Source organism: Callithrix jacchus, chromosome 9 (assembly GCF_049354715.1).
Source record: "Callithrix jacchus isolate 240 chromosome 9, calJac240_pri, whole genome shotgun sequence".
NCBI classification, from domain to species: Eukaryota; Metazoa; Chordata; class Mammalia; order Primates; family Cebidae; genus Callithrix; species Callithrix jacchus.
The window spans coordinates 67,215,736-67,239,388 of NC_133510.1; the positions used below are offsets into that span (position 1 = coordinate 67,215,736).

The following is a 23,653-nucleotide window of genomic DNA, read 5'->3' on the forward strand; positions in this document are numbered from 1 at the left end:
TCAACAAATATTTATTGAGCACCTACTATGTGCCAAGCCCTTGGAATATGCCCAGGAAAAAAACATTTGTACACACTGATGTGTTGCAAAGTTTGCATTTTTGTTCTTGATCTAGATCTGTCCAGCTTTTCTCTTAATACTGAAAGCTCGCCAAGAACAAGGGTGAGCTCTTCTATACCCTGAACCCTGAAAGCAATCTGCAGGGCCCTCCAGAGAGCATGGGACAAGATGAGTGTTTGTGTTTGTGTGTTATGTACAAACACCAGCTACTGTGTGACTACTGATGGCCGATGGTGTATAGACGGGAGTGCAATGGGACAAATGCATCCCTTCCTTTGGGATCAGACACACAGGCTCTGGATGCCAGCTCTGCTACTAACACGAAACCTAAGCCTTAACCTCCCTACACCTCAGTGTCCTCATCTATAAAACAAGAATAATAACACCAACCTCAGAGGGTAACTGTAAAAATTAGATGAGTTAATGCATATTGGGCTCTTAAAATAGTATCTAGCATGGTGCAATATGAACATCAAAAGATGTTATTAAGTTTGGAAGAATATTCATAAAATAGTTTTCTATATGAAGCATCTACTACTTACATAACTTTTTTTAAAAAATGGTCACATACCCCAGAAAAAACTCTTACATAAACACACCAGATAGCATGGGAGAGGATGTTCATCGCAGCTCTGTTCAATCTACAGAACCCCGGAAACAACCATGAGGCTATTGAGGTAGAAAGGGGAATAAACTGTGGTATAGCCATGCAATGAATGCAATCCACAGTGAAAATGAACACAGGAAGCAACATTTAATGAAAGAAACCAAATACAAAAGGATACATGCAACATGATTCCATTTATATGAAGTTCAAATGCTGGAAAATGAAACAATGTGTCACTGCAAGGTGGATACATTGGTTATACAACTGTAAGTAAGGCAAGGGAATAATTAAATACGAAATGCAAAAGAGGAGTCACCCTAACAAGGTACATAGGGAAGCTCCTGAAATCTATTTCTTCCTATAAGTGGTAGATATTGGTACAGATCTAACCACCTATACATTCTATCCTGTGTTGAAATATTTCACAATAAGAATAATTGTTCCTCCATAAAGTTAAAATCGATTCTCTTTACCTTGCCAGAGCCAAGGCCATAGACTGGAGATTCTGCCAGCCTCTTCCCTCCCCTCCTCCCTTCCTGATGACAAGGAAATTTTACTCTGAAGAAAAAGTTGAATGTCCTTTTAGGTCTTCAAAAATTAGCAGCAATTAATTCCTGAAGCTTAATGAAATGGTGTCACATTTGAATTTTTTATACCTTGTTTTGCTTCTTACATCTTTAAAATTGCTTAGTAAGGACCAGCCATTAGTAATTATCCTGTGTTTATGCATGTCGTTTTTATAAGGAGTTATACTGGTTGAAAAGGTGAAGTGTGGATGAGATGTACTTTGACTCACAGCACTCCTCAGGACACCCAACCGCTGGTTTGCTGGGGACACCACTGCTTAATTGTGGGCAGTGCCCAGAATTGCAGATGAGGGTACAAAGAGCTTCAGAAGTGCTGTCCCAGCTGCCCCAAACTCACAAAGGGACAGCAGGTGCCATACTCTTCTCTGGGGTGACTAGATAGCTCAACATAGTCTGTGACCCTCCACATCTGTCCTGACACAAGGCCACACTCTGAATGTTTTGCACAGATGCCCTGAGCCCTACTCTCCTCTATTTTCCTCCTCTCTTCTCTTTTCCCATCAATCCTGCCACTGTTCTCATTCCCAAAGGCTGCTCTGCCTGTCTTTGCCCTTGAAGCACAGCAGCTCTGGAGGCTACAGACCAGGTCATTTCACTTCTCTTTTCGTCTCCTCAATTTAATCCAAACCTCTGTACTTTAGAAGATAATTTTTCTAGGACCTGCTCTATTGGAGTGAGGGTGGTTCATGGGTAAGTAGAACAACGTACCATCTGTCAAAGTATTGCCAATGCTAGAGGTATGCAAATCACTAAAACTGATGTTTTCTACCCCATCCTTCAGTTCTTAGCCACCGATGCTGCACATCTAACTCATACTCCTTCCCAGCCTCCAAACAGCCTCATATCACCATGTGCCACTTGTCCCTCACTGGCCTTTCATGGTTCTAACCATCCCAACCCACTCTGACTCTGCCCGTCTTCCTTAGACTGACTCTCCCACCCCTAAATTCACAGATATTCCCCTGTAAACAACTTTCTCTACCCTCGTGAACTTATCCAAGGATTAGGAAGTCAATGGGTAGTCATCGCTTATAGGCGAGAAGGCATTGCAATTCCTGGCTCTGTCACTTACCAGCTGAGAGAGTTTGGGCAAGTTATTTAACCTCCCTGAGCCTTGGTTTCCTCACCCATAAAATGGGGATAATGGTACATACTTCATATGATTGATGTGAGACTTAGAGATAATTTATGATATATAATGATGATCACATAGAAGGTGGCCAATTAAAAAGAAACATATCTTATCAAACCAGGATCTACGTTTCTCTACACAGTTCTTTCTAATTCTAATTCTCTACACAGTTTTTCCTAACACAGGGGGAAATGTACTTGAGTGATCCAACCTCCACCTCCCAGGTTCAAGCAATTCTCCTGCCTCAGCCTCCCACGTAGCTGGGAATACAGGTGTGTGCACCACACCAGGCTAATTTGTGTATTTGTAGCAGAGATGGGGTTTCACTTGCTCTGGTCTTGAACTCCTCCACCAAGACTGGTCTTCAATCCTGACCTCAGGTGATCCACTCGCCTCAACCTCCCAAAGTGCTGGTATTACAGGTGTGAGCCACCGCACCCAGCTGTGATCCAGTTTAGCACCACCAATCTGACATTTTGTGCTTCCTCGAGTGACATAATAAAAGTTATACAGCATCTCTTATGAAGCATTCTGCCCAACAATGTCTAATTTAAACCTAATCCAGCCCCTAGCCCAGTGCTGTCCAATAGAATTTTATGTGAAAATGAACAATAAATAAAATAAAAGCAAATAATAAAGCACTGTTCTTTGTTTGTTCTATAAGATAGGCACTACTTATGGGTAGCTGCTGAGGACTGAAAACATGGATAATGCAACTGATAACTAGATTTTTAACTTAATTAATTTTAACTAATTTAAATTTAAGTAGCCACATCTGTCAATTGTTAACCTAATTGGACAGCCCAGCTCAAGATTTAATTTCCAGTTTATAGAAAACACAAGGCTAGAGCCACAAATTAAATTATGCAAAATCTGGTTTTAAAATTCTTAGGAAAATTGAATCTGAGATGGACAGTAAGAGGTGCTTCGGAATTATTGTTAATTTTCTGCATGTGAAAACAGTACTCTCTTTATTCTTAAGAAATTCGTGCTGATGTATTTAAGGGTTATATGCCATGTTTCTGCTACTCAAATAATGGGGCAAATGTGAAAGCAAATAGGGCATAATGTTAACCATTGAATCTGGGTATCCAGGTGGAACATCAATGCTTGTGTGTTGTATTATTTCAAATTTCTCAATGTTTGAAAGCTCCCATCATAAAAAAGATAAAAGACAAATATTTAATAATCTGCTGACTGCTGCCATGGCAGGAAAAGGGAGATGGTTTTCAGCTGCCCACTGAAAAATCTGGAGCTGGGGAAATCCGGGTTTGTGTTTTGGGAACACTTTAGCCACAGCTGGGATGGAAACGTGAGATGGTATTTATTAATGCCTCAGCCTTTCTGGAACCCCTGTCCCCACATCACATTTAACACACAGGTCTCCTCCTCCCAGTTTCTCCAGCACCTGCCCCTCCTTCTCCTCTGCTTGCCAAGACCTACTCCTCACCCCTGCCCTCCCCAATGCCCTCCCCAATGCCTGCAGATGAAGGAATGCCCTGCTGGCAAGACACTTTGAAGATGAAACATGCTGACTCCCGCTACAGCCCAAGGCTGACATCCTTTACAAAGAAGAGGGTGCAGGCCACTCCACCATTAAAGCACATTCTGGACAGGCGTTGGACCCGGCTAACCACCCAAGCCCATAAAGCGAAAATTGCCCCAACACGGTCTTCAAGCCAAGCCCCTTCGGAATCTGCGCATAAATAGGGCTGCGGTGCCCTGAGGAGCAGATTGGAGTTTCCACCAGGACTCCAGGTCCCCTATCCTCTCCTCTGCAACCCAAACGGCCAGGAGCACCATGACCTGCGGATCAGGATTTGGCGGCCGCGCCTTCAGCTGCATCTCTGCCTACGGGCCCCGGCCCGGCCGCTGCTGCATCACCGCCGCCCCCTACCGCGGCATCTCCTGCTACCGCGGCCTCACCGGGGGCTTCGGCAGCCACAGCGTGTGCGGGGGCTTCCGCGCCGGCTCCTGCGGACGCAGCTTCGGCTACCGCTCCGGGGGCGTGTGCGGACCCAGCCCCCCCTGCATCACCACGGTGTCGGTCAACGAGAGCCTCCTCACACCTCTCAACCTGGAGATCGACCCCAACGCGCAGTGCGTGAAGCAGGAGGAGAAGGAGCAGATCAAGTGCCTCAACAGCAGGTTCGCAGCCTTCATCGACAAGGTGGGTGTCCTGGATCACACCCTTCCTGAACCACCACCACCTACACAGCCAGGGCTGGGCACTGAGGATGGTGTCAGAGGTAGAGAGACCTCTGCCTGCCTCACATCCCAGTCTGATGGGAGAGGCACACAGACAGACGGACAGACACACACACACTCAAGACCCAGACTCAGATAGGAGGAGCTTGTGGAGGAAAAGTGTGGCCAGGCTGCTCTGGGGCACAAGTTAGACATCAGGGAGTTGGGGGTGGGGCCATGTGACTGTTGCTGCTGAACTCAGAGGGGTCTGGGGAGCCCCAGGGTGAAAGAGTAGGGTGCACTGACTTCCAGATGACATAGGGGAAGGGCTGGGACAGCTGAGCTCCCTTCCAGATGGCCTGTGACACCCTCTTCCTGGCACCATCCCCAGAAGCCCAATCTGTGAGCTGAACCTGGGCACTCTGCCTGTGAGGGTTGCTGCCTCACCTGGCTTCAGAGTGAGGGACTGAGCCTCCACTTGTGTTCGTCTGCTTGGAATCACTCAACTCCCCTGAGAGCAGGCACTGACACCCCCTTGCCCCCAGCCCTTGCTCCATTCCTGAGTGGAAAATCTAGGTACAGATCATGGCCAGGAAATCCAGAAACTGTCTGTCTCCCACTGCCCACCTGTACTCAATCTCAGATAAGCTCCAGACTTGGGAATTCCCATTAAAGCATCACCCTTCCTCCAGGTCCCCAGAGCTGGCTTTGGGGCACCAGAGACCATCTGCCTCTCCTTCCCACCCTGAATGTTAGGTGCGCTTCCTGGAGCAGCAGAACAAGCTTCTGGAGACCAAGCTGCAGTTCTTCCAGAACCGCGAGTGCTGCCAGAGCAACCTGGAGCCCTTGTTTGAGGGCTACATTGAGACTCTGCGGCGGGAGGCCGAGTGTGTGGAGGCTGACAGTGGGAGGCTGTCCTCAGAGCTCAACCACGTGCAGGAGGTGCTGGAGGGCTACAAGAAGAAGTGAGTGTGGGCAGGAGGGATGCTGGGCACAGGAATTGGGTTTAGATTAAATACACTGGATTAGACAACAGGAAGAACTCCCAGGTGGGGTCAGTGGCCATGACCACTAGGTTGACTGAGGGTGGTGGAGTCTGGGTCTTTTCCTTCATGGAATCTTTGCCCAGACACCTGTGTAAGAGGAAGGCTATGACTCCCACGACCTGTCTCTATCTCACTTTAGCCCTCTCTTCCCTGAGCCAAGTCACCCAGCAGCTGTCCCCTGTGCTCAGTGGGGAGGAAGCCTCTGTGGGGTCCAGGCCTTCTCTCCTGCCCCTCAGCCCCTACAGTTGTAGCACCTGTCAGATGTGAGCCCAGGGTTGCTCAGCAGTAACAGGTCTGGGGCTGTGGCTATGTCTGCTGGTCTGGGAGGTCCCCACACTGGAGCTAGGATTGGTGCCAGTGAGGGGGTGCTGGGACTACAGGCCCTGGGAGGCCATGCTGTCTACACCCAGGATGGGGCTGGGGGCTGAGTTCTATTTGCCCCCTGGGAGAACTTATAGCCCCTTTGGGAATAGGACTGGGAGTTCCCAGATAAGCCCTCTTTATTCCCAATTAGAAGTGGTGAGGGAATCCAAGACATATCCCACATCCAACCAGAAAGGACTCAGCTGGGCTGCCAGGGCCCACTGTGTGGCTGTGTTCTTGTTACTACCCCCATGGCTGTGGTCAGGGTTGGGGCTCTGCAGAGACCTGCCCTGCTCTGACTTCCCCTCTCTGCCCTCTGCTCTGTCTCAGGTATGAGGAGGAGGTTTCTCTGAGAGCAACAGCTGAGAATGAGTTTGTGGCTCTGAAGAAGGCAAGTGACACAGGATTGAGAAGCACAGACCTGTGGGATCTCAGAATGACAGGCTCTTCCTGGGGAGACACAGGGGGTCTCAATCTCAGTGTGAGGTGCAATGACTTTTCCACAGCGGGATGGGACTATCCAGGTGGAGGCCATTGGATAGAGCATCTGGGGCCTTGACAGAGGACAATGACCTTGGAATATCCACCAGCATCTGCCCTGGGCAGGGGCATGGCTGCATTGACCTCTGGGTGTCTTACTTTGTTCCAGAGGTTGTGGTCTGTGGCTGAGTCCCCTGGAGCCTTAGTAGATACTGTCTCTGCTGAGGGACAGTGCAGTCTGTCTTGCATCCTAAGGAGTCTGACCTTGAGGCAGGGACACAATCCCAGGGTCTAATGGAGGATGGAGCAGAAGCAGGAGCAGCCATTGGGCTCTTGGAGCGCAGGAAAGGGTCAGGGTATGAGAGCTGGGGGGTCAGTCTGGGCAGGCTTCCTGGACCAGGTGAGGGGAGAAAGGAGAAATGGCAGTGCAGGTAGGGGTGAAAGGCTGGTGAGCCATGCCCAAGGACACAGGGTTTGTCCTTAGAGGGGAAGAGGATGCTAGATCATTCCAGAAAGGGCCAGAAGGGAACGAGAGGGCGTGGGAATGGAATGCTGGGGACTGCTTTTCCCTGGCTGCACGGATTGGGTGGGATGAAAGAGTAGTTGGGGATTGGATCATCAGGGTCCTTGCACTCCAACACTCCCCACCTTTGCAGGATGTGGACTGTGCCTACCTCCGCAAGTCAGACCTGGAGGCCAACGTGGAGGCCCTGATCCAGGAGATCGACTTCCTGAGGCGACTGTATGAGGAGGTGCGGGCTCAGGGGCCAGGCAGAGGCCTGGTAGCCAGCAGAGAGGAGAGTTGGGGGTGGGATGTGGGTAGGGGCTTCAGTCCCTGAGGCTGTGTGAGTGGGCGGGCTGGGGACCAGAGAAGGCCTGAGAAGCTGGAGTCCAGGACACAGTAGGTGGGGCTGTGTTCTCAACTAACGTCACTGCCCTCACCTCCTGCAGGAGATCCGCGTTCTCCAATCCCACATCTCAGACACCTCCGTGGTCGTCAAGCTGGACAACAGCCGGGACCTGAACATGGACTGCATTGTCGCTGAGATCAAGGCACAGTACGATGACATTGTCACCCGCAGCCGGGCTGAAGCCGAGTCCTGGTACCGCAGCAAGGTGAGTGGGGCAGCACACCTGCCTGCTAGACGTGGCAGTAGGAGGGATGTGAAGTGTCTATTAAATAGGCTTCCTTTTCTGGGGATGCTGGTCCCTAGGGATGAGAAGAGAAGGGCTGTCTCTCTGAGGCTGGGGTAGCAGGGCAGGACTGCCACGTGTGGTTGCACAGGCTGAGCACTGCACAACCTGTACAGCCATCCATGGTGTCCTGAATGGATGGGAATTCCCGCCCTGAGCCTCATGAGTATCTCTACTTCCCCAGTGCGAGGAGATGAAGGCCACGGTGATCAGGCACGGGGAGACCCTGCGCCGCACCAAGGAAGAGATCAACGAGCTGAACCGCATGATCCAGAGGCTGACGGCCGAGGTGGAGAACGCCAAGTGCCAGGTATGGGGCATCTATGCCCAAGGCCAGAGAGACTGAGTGCCTAACCCTTGTCACACAGCCTATGTGTGCCCTTCCTGGATCTCGGCGTTCATTCTCCAGCCCCTTTGTCCATGTGGAGTCCCTGGTGTGGTCTCTCAGTGAGTCCCAGGTGATTAAGGCAAGAGGCTCTGTTTCTGGGATGCTCTCAGCTTCGTAGGGAGTCTGATCTCATCAGGTAAGCATCGTAGAGATCCAGAGACTCTAATCTACTTTCTTCTCTCTGTTCTCTTCAGAACTCCAAGCTGGAAGCTGCAGTGGCCCAGTCTGAGCAGCAGGGTGAGGCGGCCCTCAGTGACGCCCGCTGCAAGCTGGCCGAGCTGGAGGCCGCCCTGCAGAAGGCCAAGCAGGACATGGCCTGCCTGATCAGGGAGTACCAGGAGGTCATGAACTCCAAGCTGGGCCTGGACATCGAGATCGCCACCTACAGGCGCCTGCTGGAGGGCGAGGAGCAGAGGTTGGTCCAACCAAGCCTGGCCGAGAGCCAGCCTTCCAGACCCTTGGCACAAGCCTACCCTTGGCCTTGGCTGAGTAATGGCCAGGGCTCTAGGAGGAAGAAAGTCATTCATAACTTCCAGTGTGGGGAGGGCTGGTGTGTGGGTTTGTCTGGGGTGTTCCCTCAGACTCTCTGTTCTTAATTGCCCGACTGTGGAGCCTACACTATGACCTGGGGAGCTTTACCAGCCTCTCTGGAGCAGTTCCTAAGGTTCCCTTTTTCTCTTTTGCCCCCAGGCTGTGTGAAGGTGTTGGGGCTGTGAATGTCTGTGAGTATTTGGGGCCCGGTGTGGACAGATTTCGTACCTCCCTGTGATGGAGGGCAGAGTTTGGAAAGAGGCGAGATTGAATATAAGAGTGGGCTGGCATGACAACAGGAGAGATCTGGAGTCAGACAGCCCAAAAGACCCCAGCTCGTGGACTAGGTGAACCTAGAATTGTCCACTAAAGATGCTTCTGACTTTCAATACCCAGAGCTAGGGGCTTGGGCAGGGGCGGTGGTCAGGGAGGCAGGAAGGCTTGCCCTCCAGAATTTTGACTCAGCCTTTGGGGTTCACAGGTGTCAGCAGCTCCCGGGGTGGGGTCGTGTGCGGGGACCTCTGTGTGACAGGCTCCCGGCCAGTGACTGGCAGCGTCTGCAGCGCTCCGTGCAGCGGGAACGTGGCGGTGAGCACCGGCCTGTGTGCGCCCTGCGGCCAGTTGAACACCACCTGCAGAGGGGGTTCCTGTGGCGTGGGCTCCTGTGGAATCAGCTCCTTGGGTGTGGGGTCCTGCAGCAGCAGCTGCCGGAAATGTTAGGCACCCCAATTCAAGCCCCAGACCCCAGGTATCTTTCCTGCCCTGCCTTGCTCAGTCCATACAGCCCAAGCGCCTGGACCAAGTGCTCAGCTATTGCTCCTGCCCTTTGAAAGACCCCTCCCACTCCTGGCCTCTCATTGCTTTGTGTGATTCCCCCACTTCTGGGCTCTACCACCCCACACCGGGAAAGACTACCCTAGAAAGAAGTCCCCTGGCACCCACAAGAGGAGCAGGGAGAGCCAGGACCAGAACCTCGCCGGTGGCCACTTCCTTCCTGCCTCTCCCCTTCCTCCTCTGCCCTGTTTATCTCTGTCTTGATCTGTGTTTCAATAAATGAATGTAGCCAACCTGGGTCTTGTCCGCATCTCTGTTACCCTCCTCAGGGGTCAGGGTTAGAGAGGGTCCCCAGAGTCACATGGAGCAGCAAGAGGCCCAAGGGTCTTCAGTACAGTTCTCTATCCCTCACCTCACAGAAGGCTCAGATTTACCCAAGAGTTGTGCTAGGCCCCTACGTGATGTAACTTTATCCACAAAACCCTAGTGATGCACCTTGTTGATGAAGAAGCCAGAACTCAGAAGTACTCAGTAATTGGGGCAGGGTCCCTGCTTAGTCAGTTGGGTGGTTCAGCTGGGGTTTAAGCCCTGTGTGTGTTGCTAGCGCTCATTTCACTAAACCGCAACTATCTCCCAGAAAACACCTCATGCATTTCTGTAAACTGATGGATCATGAAGATCAGATTCACCGAACACTCAAAGCTGAGGCAACATCATCCAGTGCTTTGGCAGGGAAGACTCATGCCTGAGTAATTTATTGGAATTCTTTAAGGGCTGAATACATGAATATTATTTAAAGTTTCAAAAAGCCTTCGAAGTGGCTTCCTTTTGTTTTTAATGGAATCACTCTGGAGTTTTGGAGACCTGCCATAGTTGATACATTTCCTTAAAGACAGAAAACAGCACATAACAAGATGATGGGGCATAGAGCGGGGAACATGGACTCCAGCCAGACTGCCTGGGCCCCAAGCTGGGCCCTGGTCCTTCCTAGTTGAGTGGGGTTGGGCAGTGCACTTACCCTTTCTGTGCCTGTTTCCACACCTCTAAAATGAGGATGACAGAAAGGGCAACCACCTCATAAGTTGACGAGAGAATCAAAGGATTTTATATATGTAAAAGGCTTAGAAGGTTCATGCCACAAAATAATCATTCTATTTTTTTTTTATCATTAGTATTATTGTTTTGTGGGATGTAAAGTAGAAGTCCCTCCAGGGATGAGGGCCTCTTATGGCCAACCTCTTATTACACTTGTATCTGTGATCAGAGATCACAAGTACAGAGAGAAATCTCCATGTTTCCCAGGGCTGCTCAGCGCCTTCATGCATGGAAGTGTTCACCAGACACTGATGAGGGAGGGATGGGGGAAATGACAGCTCTACCCCACTACAGGCCAAGGTGACTCCCTGAACATACATCTTTTTTCCAATATTACAGGTTTATTTAAAACTTAATTTTCACCTTGAGTATGCAAAATACAAACTCCACAAAACGTTTACTTTGTAGTTTACAGGTATACAAAATAGACGTTTGCTTAAATTTATATTACATATTTATTAAGGCAAGGAACTATATAGAAAAAACATGTGTTCTGCTTAAGGCATACTTGGGAATAAACCACTGTACAAATTATTGCACGTCTGAAACCACAGTGCATAACAGATTGTCTGCATAAAAATGGTAAAGAAGTAAACCAGGTGTATTAGCTGGCTTAGGTCACAAATGGAGATCAGAAGACAAATATAGACGCTCCTGGTCAAAGTTTGCAGCAGTTTGAAAACTTCGGCTTTCTCATTTGGTACCTTTAGAACCAAGACTCTCCAAGAACCATCATTTAGGCTATTTAAACATGTTTCTGTACCTGAATTTCTTCCTCTTCTAACATCATAAAAATGGCTTTTAGAAAGTAGAGAGATACAAGGCGATCTTTTATGCTTGTATCACATCCATACACAATTCAAGGGAATTCTGGTCTCCCCTCCCCCAACTCACGTATATAATTTATACCCTGAGATCCACAACTTCCAGTCACCCCCTTGGCATTTCGTAAGTCCAGGAATATTCAAGTCAGATTTACAATTGGAATGAAAGAAAATCCGATCACAGACCCCAACTGTTCTTTGCTTTTTGTCTTTTGGATTCCTCATTTTTCCTGATTATCCACTCACAAGTTGACTCAGTTGGGAACTTGATCATGATTGTAGTGCTTTCTGGCTGAGCTCCTCCCCTCATCGGGAAGACAATGTGAAAGGTAAAAAATACTGAATTCTCTTCCGGCAGTGTGGGTTTTATCCACCGTCTGGGATTTAAAAATGCCTTTTCCCGTGTAAGGTGAGGTGGTCCGACCTGGAAAATGCTCAGTGGCATTTCTGGCACTGGAATGGGCGGTGCCCCATCTGTTTATACGGTAGTGCCTGGTCAGTTCATCTGAGCGGGCAAATTTCCACCCACAGCCTTCCCAGTCACAGTGATAAGGTTTCTCACCTGTGTGGGTTCGCAGGTGTGCCTTGAGATGGGAACTCTTTGTGTAGGTTTTGCTGCAGCCCATGTAATCACAAGTGTGGGTGGCAGTCCTTTTCCAGGGCCACGATTGTCTTGACCTCTTCAGCTTGGGCTCCTCCAGCATGCAGGAACCGGGAGGCACAAGCTCTTGGTAACAGAGTGGTGGGACTTGCGGCTGCATCTGGTCAGGCAGGATGAGTAATTGGGCCCCAGGTGGGGATGAAAGCCGGGGGGAAGCAGCAGGGCAGGGTGACACCCCCTCTCAGCAATTCCTCAAGACCCAGGGTCAGGGTAGTCCTGCTGGGGAGCTGCCGCCCAGGGGGAAGTCATGTGTAGCCGGCCGATGGTCATTGCTGAGAGGGTTCCAGCGCCCAGTGGGCACACGAGGCGATCACCTCCTGCTTGATCTTGGGGCACACGCATGGCGACCTGCCGTTGTAGGATGCCACCAGCACCAGGTGGCTGCCACCCTGAACATACATCTTTATGCCAGAGTGAATCTCTAAACTTCCAGTCTGAGGCCCAGAAAATGCAGCAGAAATGGAAGTCCCACACCTCTACCCTTCTGGGCACTAGAAATGATTAAGAATATTAAGAGACCAGAAGCATCTAGACTAAAAATACAAAGTCTCTTGTAAAAGGTAGAATCAAACCAAGGTCTCTAGACCACCTCTGATGGAATTCTCAGCAGGACAAAATCCTGGAAAGTTCCAGAATTTGTGATCAATCTTTGCACCCTCTATGCTGTAACGCAGCTCTTATGACATCACACAGCTCAGAAGCTGGCCCTAGGCTGGGTACAGTGGCTCACACTATAATCCCAACACTTTAGGAGGCCGGGGTGAAAAGATTGCTTGAGCCCTGGAGTTAGAGATCAGCCCGGACAATATGGTGAGACTCCATCTCTATAAAATATAAAACCATTAGCTGGCGAGGTGGTGTGCACCTATGGTCCCAGCTACTTAGCAGCCTGAAGCAGGACAGCTTGAGCTCAGGAGGTGAGGCTGCACAGTGAGCCATGTTTGTGCCACTCCCTTCCAGCATGGGTGATAGAGCAAGACCCTGTTTCAAAAAAAGTATAAAAAACAAGCAGTAGCAGCAGCCCCTGTCTGGAGTCCAGACACCAGCTCCATCCCTCCCTAGCTCAGAAGCCAACTGCAACTCCAGTCCAGATGGACTTCTCACCTCTGCCAACTTCCCCACCCTTGCGTCTCACTGGCGTCATCAGCCCAGCTGGGCCTTAGAGACCTGCCATATTTCACTCCCTCATCTTCCCTCTAGCTCTGACCCCGTCTTCCTTCCTACTCCAACCACACAACCCTCACCAATTTCTAGCTTCCCATTCCTGCACAAGCATGGGCAGAGGAGCGAGGCGGGAAGGAATCAAACACATGGTGCCCCTGGTGCAGAATGGTGAAGAAAAGGAACAGCTCACGGTGTGACCTTTAGCAGGTCACCTCTACTCTCTGGGCCTTAGTATATCTGCTAATAAAATACAATGTTTGGATTAGGTGGCTGCTAACATCCTTTACCAATTTAAAGCTCTATTATTCTTTGGGAGAGGGGGGACAGGACTAGGAGCTAGAGAGAAATGGGGGGTCCAGGTTTCATGCAACTATGCAGTGTATGCACGTGTTGACTGTAGATTCATTCTGCATTGCTCAGTGTCTAGAGGTAGCTGTGAGTGGAACAATATGATTGCATCCAGGAACATGCACATTCCACGTGTGTGGAAACACGTGCGCATGAGAGAGATGGTGAGGGTTTCTAAATGTGTGCTTATGTGTGTGAATGTGTGTGCTTCGTGCTGAAAAGGGGAGATTTAGCCAGGCACAGTGGCTCACACCTAAAATCCCAGCACTTTGGGAGGCCAAGGCGGGTGGATCACCTGAGGTCGAGAGTTCGAGACCAGCCTGACCAACATGGAGAAACCCATCTCTACTAAAAATTTTAAAAAATTAAAAATGAGCTGGGTGTGGTGGCAGGTGCCTGTAATCCCATCTACTCAAGGGGGCTGAGGCAGGAGAATTGCTTGAACCTTGGAGGCGGAGGTAGCAGTGTCATGCCATTGCGCTTTAACCTGGGCAACAAGAGAGAAAGTCTGAAGAAAGAGAGAGAGAGAGAGAAGAAAGAAAAAAAGAAAGAAAGAAAGAAAGAAAGAAAGAAAGAAAGAAAGAAAGAAAGGAAAAGAAAAGGAAATAAAGAAAGAGAAGGAAGGAAGGAAGGGAAAGAAAGAAGGAAAGGGTACATGTGAATATGAGTGCAGTGTGGGCACATGGGTAGACACTTGTGCTGGTGAGGCAGGGGTCACCGATGGGAAATGGGGTTAAATTGGGAGTAGTGACGGGCAGGTGCTGCTGGGGGTCATTACCAGGGAGGTGCCCCCTGGCTAAGGAGCCCTTGCTCTAACCCCTAGGCTTCCCTAGTTATTCTTCCTGCCCTACTGTCACTCTCCAGGTGGGGCAGAGGGAGTTCAGCTGGCCTTAGACTTTGTAGACCTTTCTTTAAAGGGGCTCAAAACTCTTCCAAAGAATTCCAGTAAGTGAAATAATAGTTAGACATATATAACTCCCTATGCTTTAAGCACTTTACATGCAGCAATATCTTTCTCAAACAACTCTCTGATAGTTACTATTCTATTTTGCAGCTACTCTTCGGCTCAGAGGGACTAAGTAGGGAAGAAAATAAGGAAAATGGAGCCAGGCACAGTGGCTCACACCTGTAATCCCAGCACTTTGGGAGGCTGAGGCAGGAGGATCGCTTGAGCCCAGGAGTTCAAGGCTGCAGTAAGCTATGATTCTACCACTGCGCTCCATCTTGGGTGATAGAGCAAGACTTCATCTCTACAAAAATAAATTTAAAATTAAATAAAGGGAAAAATGAATCTTCACGATTTAAATCTAGAGGAGAGCAGGACTGTGGCCCAGAAACAGGTGAAAAGTTTGGTCAAGGTAAGAACAAGACTGGGAACAGGATCCAGGCCCTTTCTTCATTACTCCAGGCTGGTCTGGTTGGTATTTTGCAGCTGAAATCACAGAGGGAAGGACTGTATTTAGACTCCACAAGAGACTTCCAAGGGGTTATGCAGGATGCAACATGCTAATGGTCAAAAACAGGGCCCAGTACATCTCAGGACAGGTACACCAACCAGGACCATGCAGCCTCAGCCCCGTCATGTCTATTCTGAGGCAGACCCTGGGGATGGATGAGACCTTCACTGCCCTCCAGGGGCTCAGATAGAGACATGATCACAGCTAAGTCAGCCTCTGACATGTTTGAGTACGATGAAGTGTGAGGCAGGCACGGAGAGCCAAAAGAGGACTCACGCTTTATGGCGACCTTCCGCTGAGAAGCAATACTGAACTGAGGACAGTCCTCCTCCCATCAGAAGCCATCACAGTGCTTATAAATGGGCTGGTGAATGACTCTCCATAAATGCACCAGGCAGTTTCCTCCCACCTTGGGCTGGAATGTGACCCATGGCCAGGGGATCCTCTCAGGGAATTAGTCTCCAAAGCACAAACATTGCTTGTGACCCACATGGCCCTGGCCCAGGAAGAAATTCAAACCCAACCCCAAAGCCCTTGGGATCTTCTGGATTGACATCAGGCAAGTCCAGGTTCAGTGTTTAAAAAGGGAAAATGTGCCAGGCACGGTGGCTCACACCTGTAATCCCTGCACTTTGAGAGGCCAAGGCAGGTGGATCACAAGTTCAAGGAGTTCGAGACCAGCATGACCAACATGGTGAAACCCCATCTCTATTAAAAATACAAAATCACTTTCAGCTTTCGGCTCGGAGGAGGCCAAAGTGCAACTTCCTTTGGCCAATCCAAATCCGGGTTCATCTGACACCAGCCATCTCCCCCGTGCTGCCGAAGTTCGACCCCAACGAGATCAAAGTCATATACCTGAGGTCCACTGGGGGTGAAGTCAGTGCCACTCCTACGCTGGCCACCAAGATCAGCCCCCCGGGTCTGTCTCCAAAAAAGTTGGTGATGACATTGCCAAAGCAACGGGTGACTGGAAGGGCCTGAGGATTACAGTGAAACTGACCATTCAGAACAGACAGGCCCAGATTGAGTGGTGCCTTCTGCCTCTGCCCTGAGCCTCAAAGCCATCAAGGAACCAACCAGAGACAGAAACAGGAAAACACTAAAAACAGTGGGAATATCACTTTTGATGAGATCGTCAGCATTGCCCAACAGATGATTTTTAGCCAGAGAACTCTCTGGAACTAGTAGAGAGATCCTGGAAACTGCCCAGTCTGTGGGCTGTAATGCTGATGGCCACCACCCTCATGACATCATAGATGGCATCAACAGTGGTGCTGTGGAATGCCCAGCTAGTTAAGAAGCACAAAGGAAGATATTTCAATAAAGGATCACTTGACAACTAAAATAATAATAATAATACAAAATCAGTCAGGCATGGTGGCGTGCATCTGTAATCTCAGCTACTTAGGAGGCTGAAGCAGGAGAATCGCTTGAATCCAGGAAGTGGAGGTTGCAGTGAGCCAAGATGATGCCATTGCATTCCAGGCTAGGCAACAGAGTGAGATTCCATCTCAAAAAAAAGGCGGTGGGGGGGGCGCGGGGGGGATGTGAGCAATCAGTCCTGGGTGACACAGCTTGCAGAATGTACATCCTAGATCCTGCCTACAATTCCCATGAAGTTCCCTTGTTGACATGATCATCACAGCAGAAGCTGGAGAAAATTGGCCTTGAATATCACAGAACCTCATGACCCCCTAGCAAAATGCAAGGAGCACAGAGCTGGACTAAAGAATCTTGAAAGAATCTTCAGGCAGCTGGTTTGCATTTGTGAGTGTTGGTAGGTCAGAATTTATCAACCAGTGCTGATGTGTGAGCCCAGTGGGGCCATACCCCCTACCCAGGAGGGTGGCAGCCTGCCAGCCAAGTTTCAGTCCCATTCCTCTTGCATGAGACTTTTCTGTTTACACAGGAAGAGGGCCTTTTGCATACCTGTCCTCTGGGCAGAACCCAGAAGAACACAGCAGACACTCTGGCACTAGAGTGCCTTAAAAGGTAAAGCCCAGGCCTCTGGCCAATGACGCACTTTAGCCCCACCCAGAGACATGGAAAGCAGAAACTATTGTTGCATGGATGATGTAATTTTATGCAATAGAAAGGAATGTGTGCAGAAGCTTCTCTCGGGCTGTGTGGTAGAAATCCAGCCTTTTTCTAGCCACCCAGCTCCCTAGACTGGTCTACCTTCTGACCCCCAAAGTCCAATGCCTTGTAAAAACCCGGACCAACTTACACTCTAGATCTGAAGTAGAGACAGAACCGGAGCCTCCCTCTGATTCCACAGCCCACGCTTTCCTCCACAATAGCATGTTGTTCCCCTGCCCACCACCAGATCATATTAACACAACTGAGTGGCCCAATTGTGTGTTAAACCAGAACCCAGGCTTGGGCCACCCAACCGTGCTCATATCCCTCCAGCTCCCCATCTGCAAAGGCCACCTGTCCTCAAGTGCCCCATCAAGGGGGTAGAAGGCACTGGCCCAGTCCCCATCCCACTCTTTTCTGTTTCTGCTCAGCTTCCTTATCTATGGCCCACCTGCCCCCTCCAGAACCTCATCTCCAGGGGTCCCAGAGTGTCTTCCTCACCATCGTGTGCCCTGTACCAAGCACTATGAGGCCATTCAGTATGTGTGGAGTGAATGAATGGATGAAGAATGGAATTCTCAGTCCTGCTGCCCAAAAACTGTCTGTGGGCCCCAGGCTAGCCCCTTCTGCGTGAATGAACCACTTCTCTGGCTCTCCCCAAACTCTGCGCTCCCCATCCTAAAGACCCTGGTTCTATAATATCGAATCACTACACATTTAAGTCACATAGACCCTCACACCAGGAGGGGAGGAGGTTGCTTCCTGGTACTGTCCCTGCCCTGACCCCTCCACACAGCCAGCTTTGTCTGTGCTCTGGGAATAGCCCAGAGAATCCAGGTTTAAACTCCTGGCAGCTCAGACCACTGCACAACTTTTTATTGCAGAAAAGTCCCTAGAAAGAAGGGGTGGCAGCAGTTCAGAGGGCCAGGGTTCTTGGTTCAGGTCAGTCACAGGCCACGTCTACCCAATGGCACCAGCATCCAGGCCATCTGCACTAGGGGATGGTCAGTCAAGGTTCTGTAAGCCGTGCTCCCACACCTCACGCTCCGGCGTAGGGGAGGGAAAGGAAAGGTGTTGTAGGGTCAGCTCTATGGGAGGGGGCATCTGAGACAAGAGGGCTAAGTCTTTAGGGCTGAAGCTGAGGATTCCTTGTCTTCTCTGAAGCTAGGCGGGAACGGTTCAACACATCTGTTTGAGCCGTGGCAGCTGAAGCCCGCGGCACAGCCGGGGGAGCCGCAGAGCGCGCAGCCTCCGCCAGGGACGCTCTACTCCAGGGCGCCGGAACCGGCTCGGGGCTGGGGCAGGGCAGCGGGGCCCGGTGCGGGGGAGCTGGGGCAGGGCGGCGGGGCTCAGTGCGGGGGAACTGGAGCCGGGCGGCGGGGCCCCGGGCTGGGGCAGGTAGGCGGGGCCCGGGGCTGGGGCATGACAGCGGGGCCCGGTGAGGGGGGAGCTGGGGCAGGGGGGCGGGGCCCGGGGTGGGGCCGGACTGAGCGGAAGGGGAACCAGAAAAGCCCTCCCGTCCCCCCAAACCCCCATCCCCAGAAGACAGACATGCTGACTTTTCCTCCAGCGGACACAGACCCTCCTCCCCACCAGGAGACGAATGTACAAACTCCCCCAAAGGAACAGGTACACAGACCCCTCCCCAAAGAGCGGACCACAGGACTGCCTTCCCCACACATACAAACAGAGTCACCCCCAAGAGAAGATATAGCCCCTGACCAAAGGAGAGGCACAGAGGGAGCGGACAGACACAGGAACAGAAACACATCGCTTCTGCCTTCTCAAGAGGAGGCACGCCAAGGTGTGGACGGGGAAGGAGAGAATAAGGAAAATAAGATATTAAGATAAGATCCGACGCCAGCTTACTGTTTACTTACTGACGCTCCCTGCCCCAAATCCCAGACCAAACCTGCGGGAAGAAGGAGAAAGCAGGTGAGTCCATCTGCCTAGTAGTAGGTTTCATATTCTGCATTCCCCAGCACACTCCTGACCCTCCCAGACAGCAGTCCTTCCACCTTGCAAGCTCCCTGGCGCGCTCTAATCCCTCCTGCCTAAAATTCACTAACTCACTCTTGTTGATGACTTTTTGGAGGAAAGAGAAGACAAAAACAAAACAAAAACCTGCACTTTCTTTGGCCTGACTTGATCTTGGAAGGTGAGACCGTGACATTTTTCAACTTTTAAAGGAGACCCCAGAGCAGATAGCTCCATCATCTGAAGACTAGTTTTCAAGCCTCACTCAATCACTCTACCTGTGTGTCCCTAAAGCTGTCACTTAGCCTCTCTGAGACTTAGTGTCCTCATCTGTAAAATGGGGATAATAGGATCTCCCTGCCAGGGTTTTGTGAGGTGTGAAGGATGTGATCAAGGCAATGTGCCTGTGGCATGAATGATCAGTTCCCCCTCTGTCCCCTTAGCCTGGTTTACCCATCTCCAGTGTCAGCCCTTGTATCCTATTGTTGTCTACTGAGTTAAAACCTAAGTCCCACCCAGTCATGTAACCCCACCTTCCCCAGGCCTGGGGAGAGGGGCAGAGTTAAAAAGAAGGTACTTCACACAGGGGCCTTATTCCCACTGGCTAGGCCTTGGTCCCTGCTGCTGCCTCCAAACTGGCCCCTGGTCTCTGATACTGGGGTGGATGACTATGGGTCACCCCATTGCAGGTGCCATCAGCTAGGACCTTTTGTTGAAAGTGCTGTAAGATGGTGAGAGAAAACTAGCTCTAGATGAACAAGTCCCTGGATACCCAGCTCATCTCTCCTCAGCCTTCCCTGACTGTTGAGGGTGGTGGCTGCCCTGTGCCCCTGCACTCCTCACCACAGCCATATCTGAAGCGCTTCCCAGCCCAGCCATCACCCACTCTCCTCACCCTCCAGCAGCTTGTGGTAGGCCGCAATCTCCAAGTCCAGGCCCCGCTTGATGATCATCAGCTCCCAGTACTCGCACAGCTGCTGCACCACATCCTGCTTAGCCCGCTGCAGGGCAGCCTCCAGCCAGGCCAGCTTGCTGATGGCGCTGCCAGAGCCGCCCTCCTCCTGCAGAGCTGTCAGGTCCTTGGCTTTCTCTAGTTCACAGGGCTTGGGGGGTGCAGGGCAGATCAAGGACAGAAGAACATTCTTGGCCTTTACTCCTTCCCCCTTAAAGATCCAGACCTTTCTCAGAGGCTAGAGGGCCAATGAGGAATTGGAGATTGTCCGTGGTTGCAAGGAGTGAGCACACCTGTTCCAAAACTTGTGTTTGTGTGTCTGCATGGCAACGTGAAAAGAACCTGCCCACCTGTCTACTTTCAGGGTGAAGATTTGAAACCAGACATCTAGGATGGCTGAGAGAGAGCTTTTTACATCTAGTGTGGAGAAACTTCTAATATGAGCTAGGATCTTGGAAGCATCCAATGCTCTTGCAGGTAATGCTGTGGTTATTGTTTCCTAAGGAAAACTAGCAAGAAGAATATCCATTCCTCACAGAAGCCTAGAGTTTATAGTCTCCAGGAGGAAAAATATTAAGACCTTGGTGAAGGTCTTAATTTGCTGCTTAGGAAACCAGAGCAGCTGTGGCTGGAGAGAGCCTGAGCCATGACAGTCCACCCAGTCACTCTGTCCCCTCAGAACCTCAGCAGCTTCTCCCTCCTCAGAGTCACTCATTCTTGCACAAGGGAGATCCTCTCCATGAATATCTTTTCCAGCCCGAGACACTTGCGTCTGCAGAAAGCAAGAAAAGACCAGGAACAGAAGCCCTTCCCTCCCTGGAGTGAGACCTGAGCCAGTGAGGGTGTGAGAGGGCTGGGGGAGGGGTGGGGTAAGAGAGGAGGCTAAAAGAGAATGGGAGAAAGCATCCTGGGGGACCAGCTCCTTACTAAGGTTCACAAATGCAAATGCCTGAAGGGGCCTGGCTGGAAGTATCAAAAGGTGAAGGCTGAATGCTAAATATGTATGAGGAGTACCCAAGTTCCACAAAAAACATCTGCCCTCTCCCATTTCCTGAAATCACCAGGACCTCTTTCACATTTTCAGACTTTTGTTACTCTACTTCAGTGACATTGACCACACACCTTTTCTCTTCTTCAAGAATAATAACATGCAGCCACGGTGGTAATAAATGGCAAGGGACCCTCTGCCTCACACCCAAAGGATGCGATCGGAAGTGGTGGGGACTGCGGCACACAAGGGGGCCTATACCCTGTGTGAAGAAGAGGGAGATGACAGAGGCCTCTCTTCTCTAGCTAAATGCCACCACTTGAGAATCATAATTGAACATTGCCAGATCTCCACATTTTGAAAGAGAACCCAGAAAACTGGGTTTTTAGGTAATATCTTGCAATTTCTGAAGACGAGCTCAAATTTAATGCTGAGTAAGGAAAACACAAAACACAGACATAAAAATGAAGATACACAAGCAAAAAGATAATGATGTACAAACAAGCACATGTCTTGATACAGATGTACCTACATGTTCGTTACTTACATAAAGTGCACAGGGTCCTAGGCAAAGGTAAGCAAGTCATACACAGGCAGCTGCACTCCTGTGTACTCAGACATTCACTAAGAGAAAGTCAAGCCATCTAATCCAAAGGGTTGGTGGAGAAGGGCAGGTGTCATAAATAATGGTCACCATCCCGCCATGGCCACTCTGTTGCCCCCGACTCCCACCTCTCACCTGACTCTCAGCACTGCCCACCTCCACAGTCAGCTGCTGGATGGCCTGATTAAACCCATTCAGATCCTCCTTGCTGGGCCTCAGGCTCTGCATGTGTTTCTGCATGGTTGCCTTTAATTCCTCACACTGTGGAGTGGGTGGCAGAGGGGAGATGTGATCAGGAGGTGAGGAGGGCAGACAGGTCACCCATTCACCTGCTGTCACCGGTGGTCACCTAGCCTCTCTGGGCACCCCTTTCTCCAGCTGTCAAATGGGAGTGATCATTTTTCCTATCCCCACGGGTTGCTGAAAGAACACAGTGAGCTTGCCTGGTCCCTATGGGGCCAGGAAATGCCAAAGGAAGCCTGAACTCAGGCAGGAAGGGCAGAAACACAGGGGAGCAATCTGATGAAGGGACCTTTGGGACAGAGATCACATAGGTTTATCCCAGGAACAGGGAGAGTTAAACTGTAGGAAATTGATTATTGTAGTTTACCACATCTAACCATCTACATTAGAACAAAAAACATTTAATGAAATTCAGTAATTCCTAATTTTAAAAACTAGGATTAGGGCTGGGCACAGTGGCTCACTCCTGTAATCCCAGCACTTCGGGAGGCCAAGGCGAATGGACCACCTGAGGTCATGAGTTTGAGACCAGCCTGACCAATATGGTAAAACCCTCTACCAAAAATACAAAAATTAGACAGGCATGGTGGTGGGCACCTGTAGTCCCAGCTACTCAGGAGGCTGAGACAGGAGAACTGCTTCAACCCGGGAAGTGGAGGTTGCAGTGAGCCAAGATTGCTCCTCAGCACTCCAGCCTGGGCGACAGAGTGAGACTCTGTCTCAAAAAAAAAAAAAAAAAAAAATCTAGGATTAGGAAGTGATGTCCTTAAGTTGAATGCCATTAATCAGAAACCAGGGACAGTGATCTAGAGTCTAGCTTCTTCCCCAACCCAAGGCCACTATGGGAAGTGCTGTCTATGAAATCAGGGGACCCTTTCCCATCTCGCACCTCGCCCCCATGTGCATTCAGTGCATGAACAGCCAAGGAACAGCATCTCACACTGGCGCAGTGCCTGATGCTTTTCACAGGCTTTTACTCCACCATCTCACTGGGGCCTCACAACCACCCATGAAGCTGGGCAGGTGGATGTGACTTTTCCCAGTCTTTCCTCAGGCAAACTGGGGCTCATTCCAACCACAATGTGGCAAGAGGGGAGTGAGCGGCCCTGCCAGCCAACAGTTGAACCAGACTGCATTTTAAGCCCATGCTCTGTGCTCTCCACCAAGGTCATACACACCCCCTCAACACAGAGAGCAAGAACTATTCACACCAGCCCGTTGCAAACTTCCTTCTAGGGCAGATGGAATGTGGGGAAACAGATAGGAACTGACCTCAAAACATCATCTCAATCTCTGCTATGTTCCCACCCCGCTTTCCTGTTCCTGTTCCCAAAAGCTGATGCCCAGCTGATCTGGGTGGAGTCCCAGACACCTCATCCCCATGTGACCAGGGAGCCCATGGATAAGTCTCACCATGGTGTAAGAACCGTGGCCTCCTCCAAGCTCTCTTGAGCATCAAAGCCCGCCCCAGCCCAAGAGCTCCCAGAATCCTTGCCACTGAGGACTAGGCCTTTTCTTTCTGGGGGCTCTGTGACCTCACCTCATTACAATCACAGAGTTCCACCCAGGAGACCTCAGAGGCATGGGGTAGAAGGGGGCCATACTGTGATCCCAGATGGGAAAATAAAAGTTTCTGGGCTGAAGTGGAACTTTAAAGGAAAGTGGAGGGGAAGACTACCTCAGGTGGAGGAAATGTGTGGAGCTGAGGAGCTTGGGCTTCTGGATGGGCACTGGGGAGCCACAGAGGGTGTCTGAGCAGGAGAGTGGCCTGACACAAGATGTGATTGTCTAGGAGCAGTGCAGAAGATTGACAGGAGGGCAAGAAATTGGAACTGGGGATGCCAGTCCCAAGACTTGGTAGGAGATCTTGGGTGAGGCAATGACTTTAACCTGTAGGAGTACGTAGGAA

At 50.5% G+C, this 23,653-nt stretch overlaps 2 protein-coding genes and 2 pseudogenes across 4 annotated transcripts; 2 read left to right on the plus strand and 2 right to left on the minus strand.

The window, feature by feature from the left end:
- Window positions 1–4,117: 4,117 nt before the first annotated feature.
- Window positions 4,118–9,642, plus strand: LOC100394162 (keratin, type II cuticular Hb1). Its single transcript, XM_002752493.7, has 9 exons — window positions 4,118–4,556; window positions 5,330–5,538; window positions 6,313–6,373; window positions 7,119–7,214; window positions 7,414–7,578; window positions 7,841–7,966; window positions 8,239–8,459; window positions 8,735–8,766; window positions 9,057–9,642. The coding sequence occupies exons 1-9, from the start codon at window positions 4,188–4,190 to the stop codon at window positions 9,293–9,295; spliced, it is 1,518 nt and encodes a 505-aa protein (XP_002752539.2). The 5' UTR covers window positions 4,118–4,187; the 3' UTR covers window positions 9,296–9,642.
- Window positions 9,643–10,789: 1,147 nt separating this feature from the next.
- On the minus strand, window positions 10,790–12,542 carry LOC103795237 (Krueppel-like factor 4 pseudogene; annotated as a pseudogene).
- Window positions 12,543–14,727: 2,185 nt separating this feature from the next.
- On the plus strand, window positions 14,728–16,198 carry LOC118144496 (large ribosomal subunit protein uL11 pseudogene; annotated as a pseudogene).
- Window positions 16,199–17,020: 822 nt separating this feature from the next.
- LOC100896510 (keratin, type II microfibrillar, component 5-like) lies at window positions 17,021–23,228 on the minus strand. 3 transcript variants are annotated; one of them, XM_078338054.1, is made up of 5 exons: window positions 23,158–23,228; window positions 21,658–21,762; window positions 19,853–20,060; window positions 18,850–18,892; window positions 17,021–17,974 (listed from the first exon to the last, which is right to left on the minus strand). In XM_078338054.1, the coding sequence occupies exons 1-5, from the start codon at window positions 23,158–23,160 to the stop codon at window positions 17,941–17,943; spliced, it is 393 nt and encodes a 130-aa protein (XP_078194180.1). In that variant the 5' UTR covers window positions 23,161–23,228; the 3' UTR covers window positions 17,021–17,940. The 3 variants fall into 3 exon arrangements, with proteins under 3 accessions (XP_078194180.1, XP_035112589.3, XP_035112590.3); XM_035256698.3 differs by having other exon boundaries at window positions 17,695–17,974; window positions 19,853–20,147; window positions 21,637–21,762; XM_035256699.3 differs by having other exon boundaries at window positions 17,718–17,974; window positions 21,637–21,762.
- Window positions 23,229–23,653: the final 425 nt, after the last annotated feature.

Bases quoted from the DNA above. Each gene is read 5' to 3' on its own strand.
- LOC100896510 (XM_035256698.3), bottom strand. The intron at 18,893-19,852 runs GTGAGGAGAGTG...TTCTTCCCGCAG, and splicing joins CTACCACAAGCTGCTGGAGG to GTTTGGTCTGGGATTTGGGG. The intron at 17,975-18,849 runs GTAAGCTGGCGT...ACCATCCCCTAG, and splicing joins GGAGCGTCAGTAAGTAAACA to TGCAGATGGCCTGGATGCTG.
- LOC100394162 (XM_002752493.7), top strand. From the start codon at position 4,188: ATGACCTGCGGATCAGGATTTGGCGGCCGCGCCTTCAGCTGCATCTCT. The intron at 7,215-7,413 runs GTGCGGGCTCAG...CACCTCCTGCAG, and splicing joins TGAGGCGACTGTATGAGGAG to GAGATCCGCGTTCTCCAATC. The intron at 8,767-9,056 runs GTGAGTATTTGG...TGGGGTTCACAG, and splicing joins TGTTGGGGCTGTGAATGTCT to GTGTCAGCAGCTCCCGGGGT.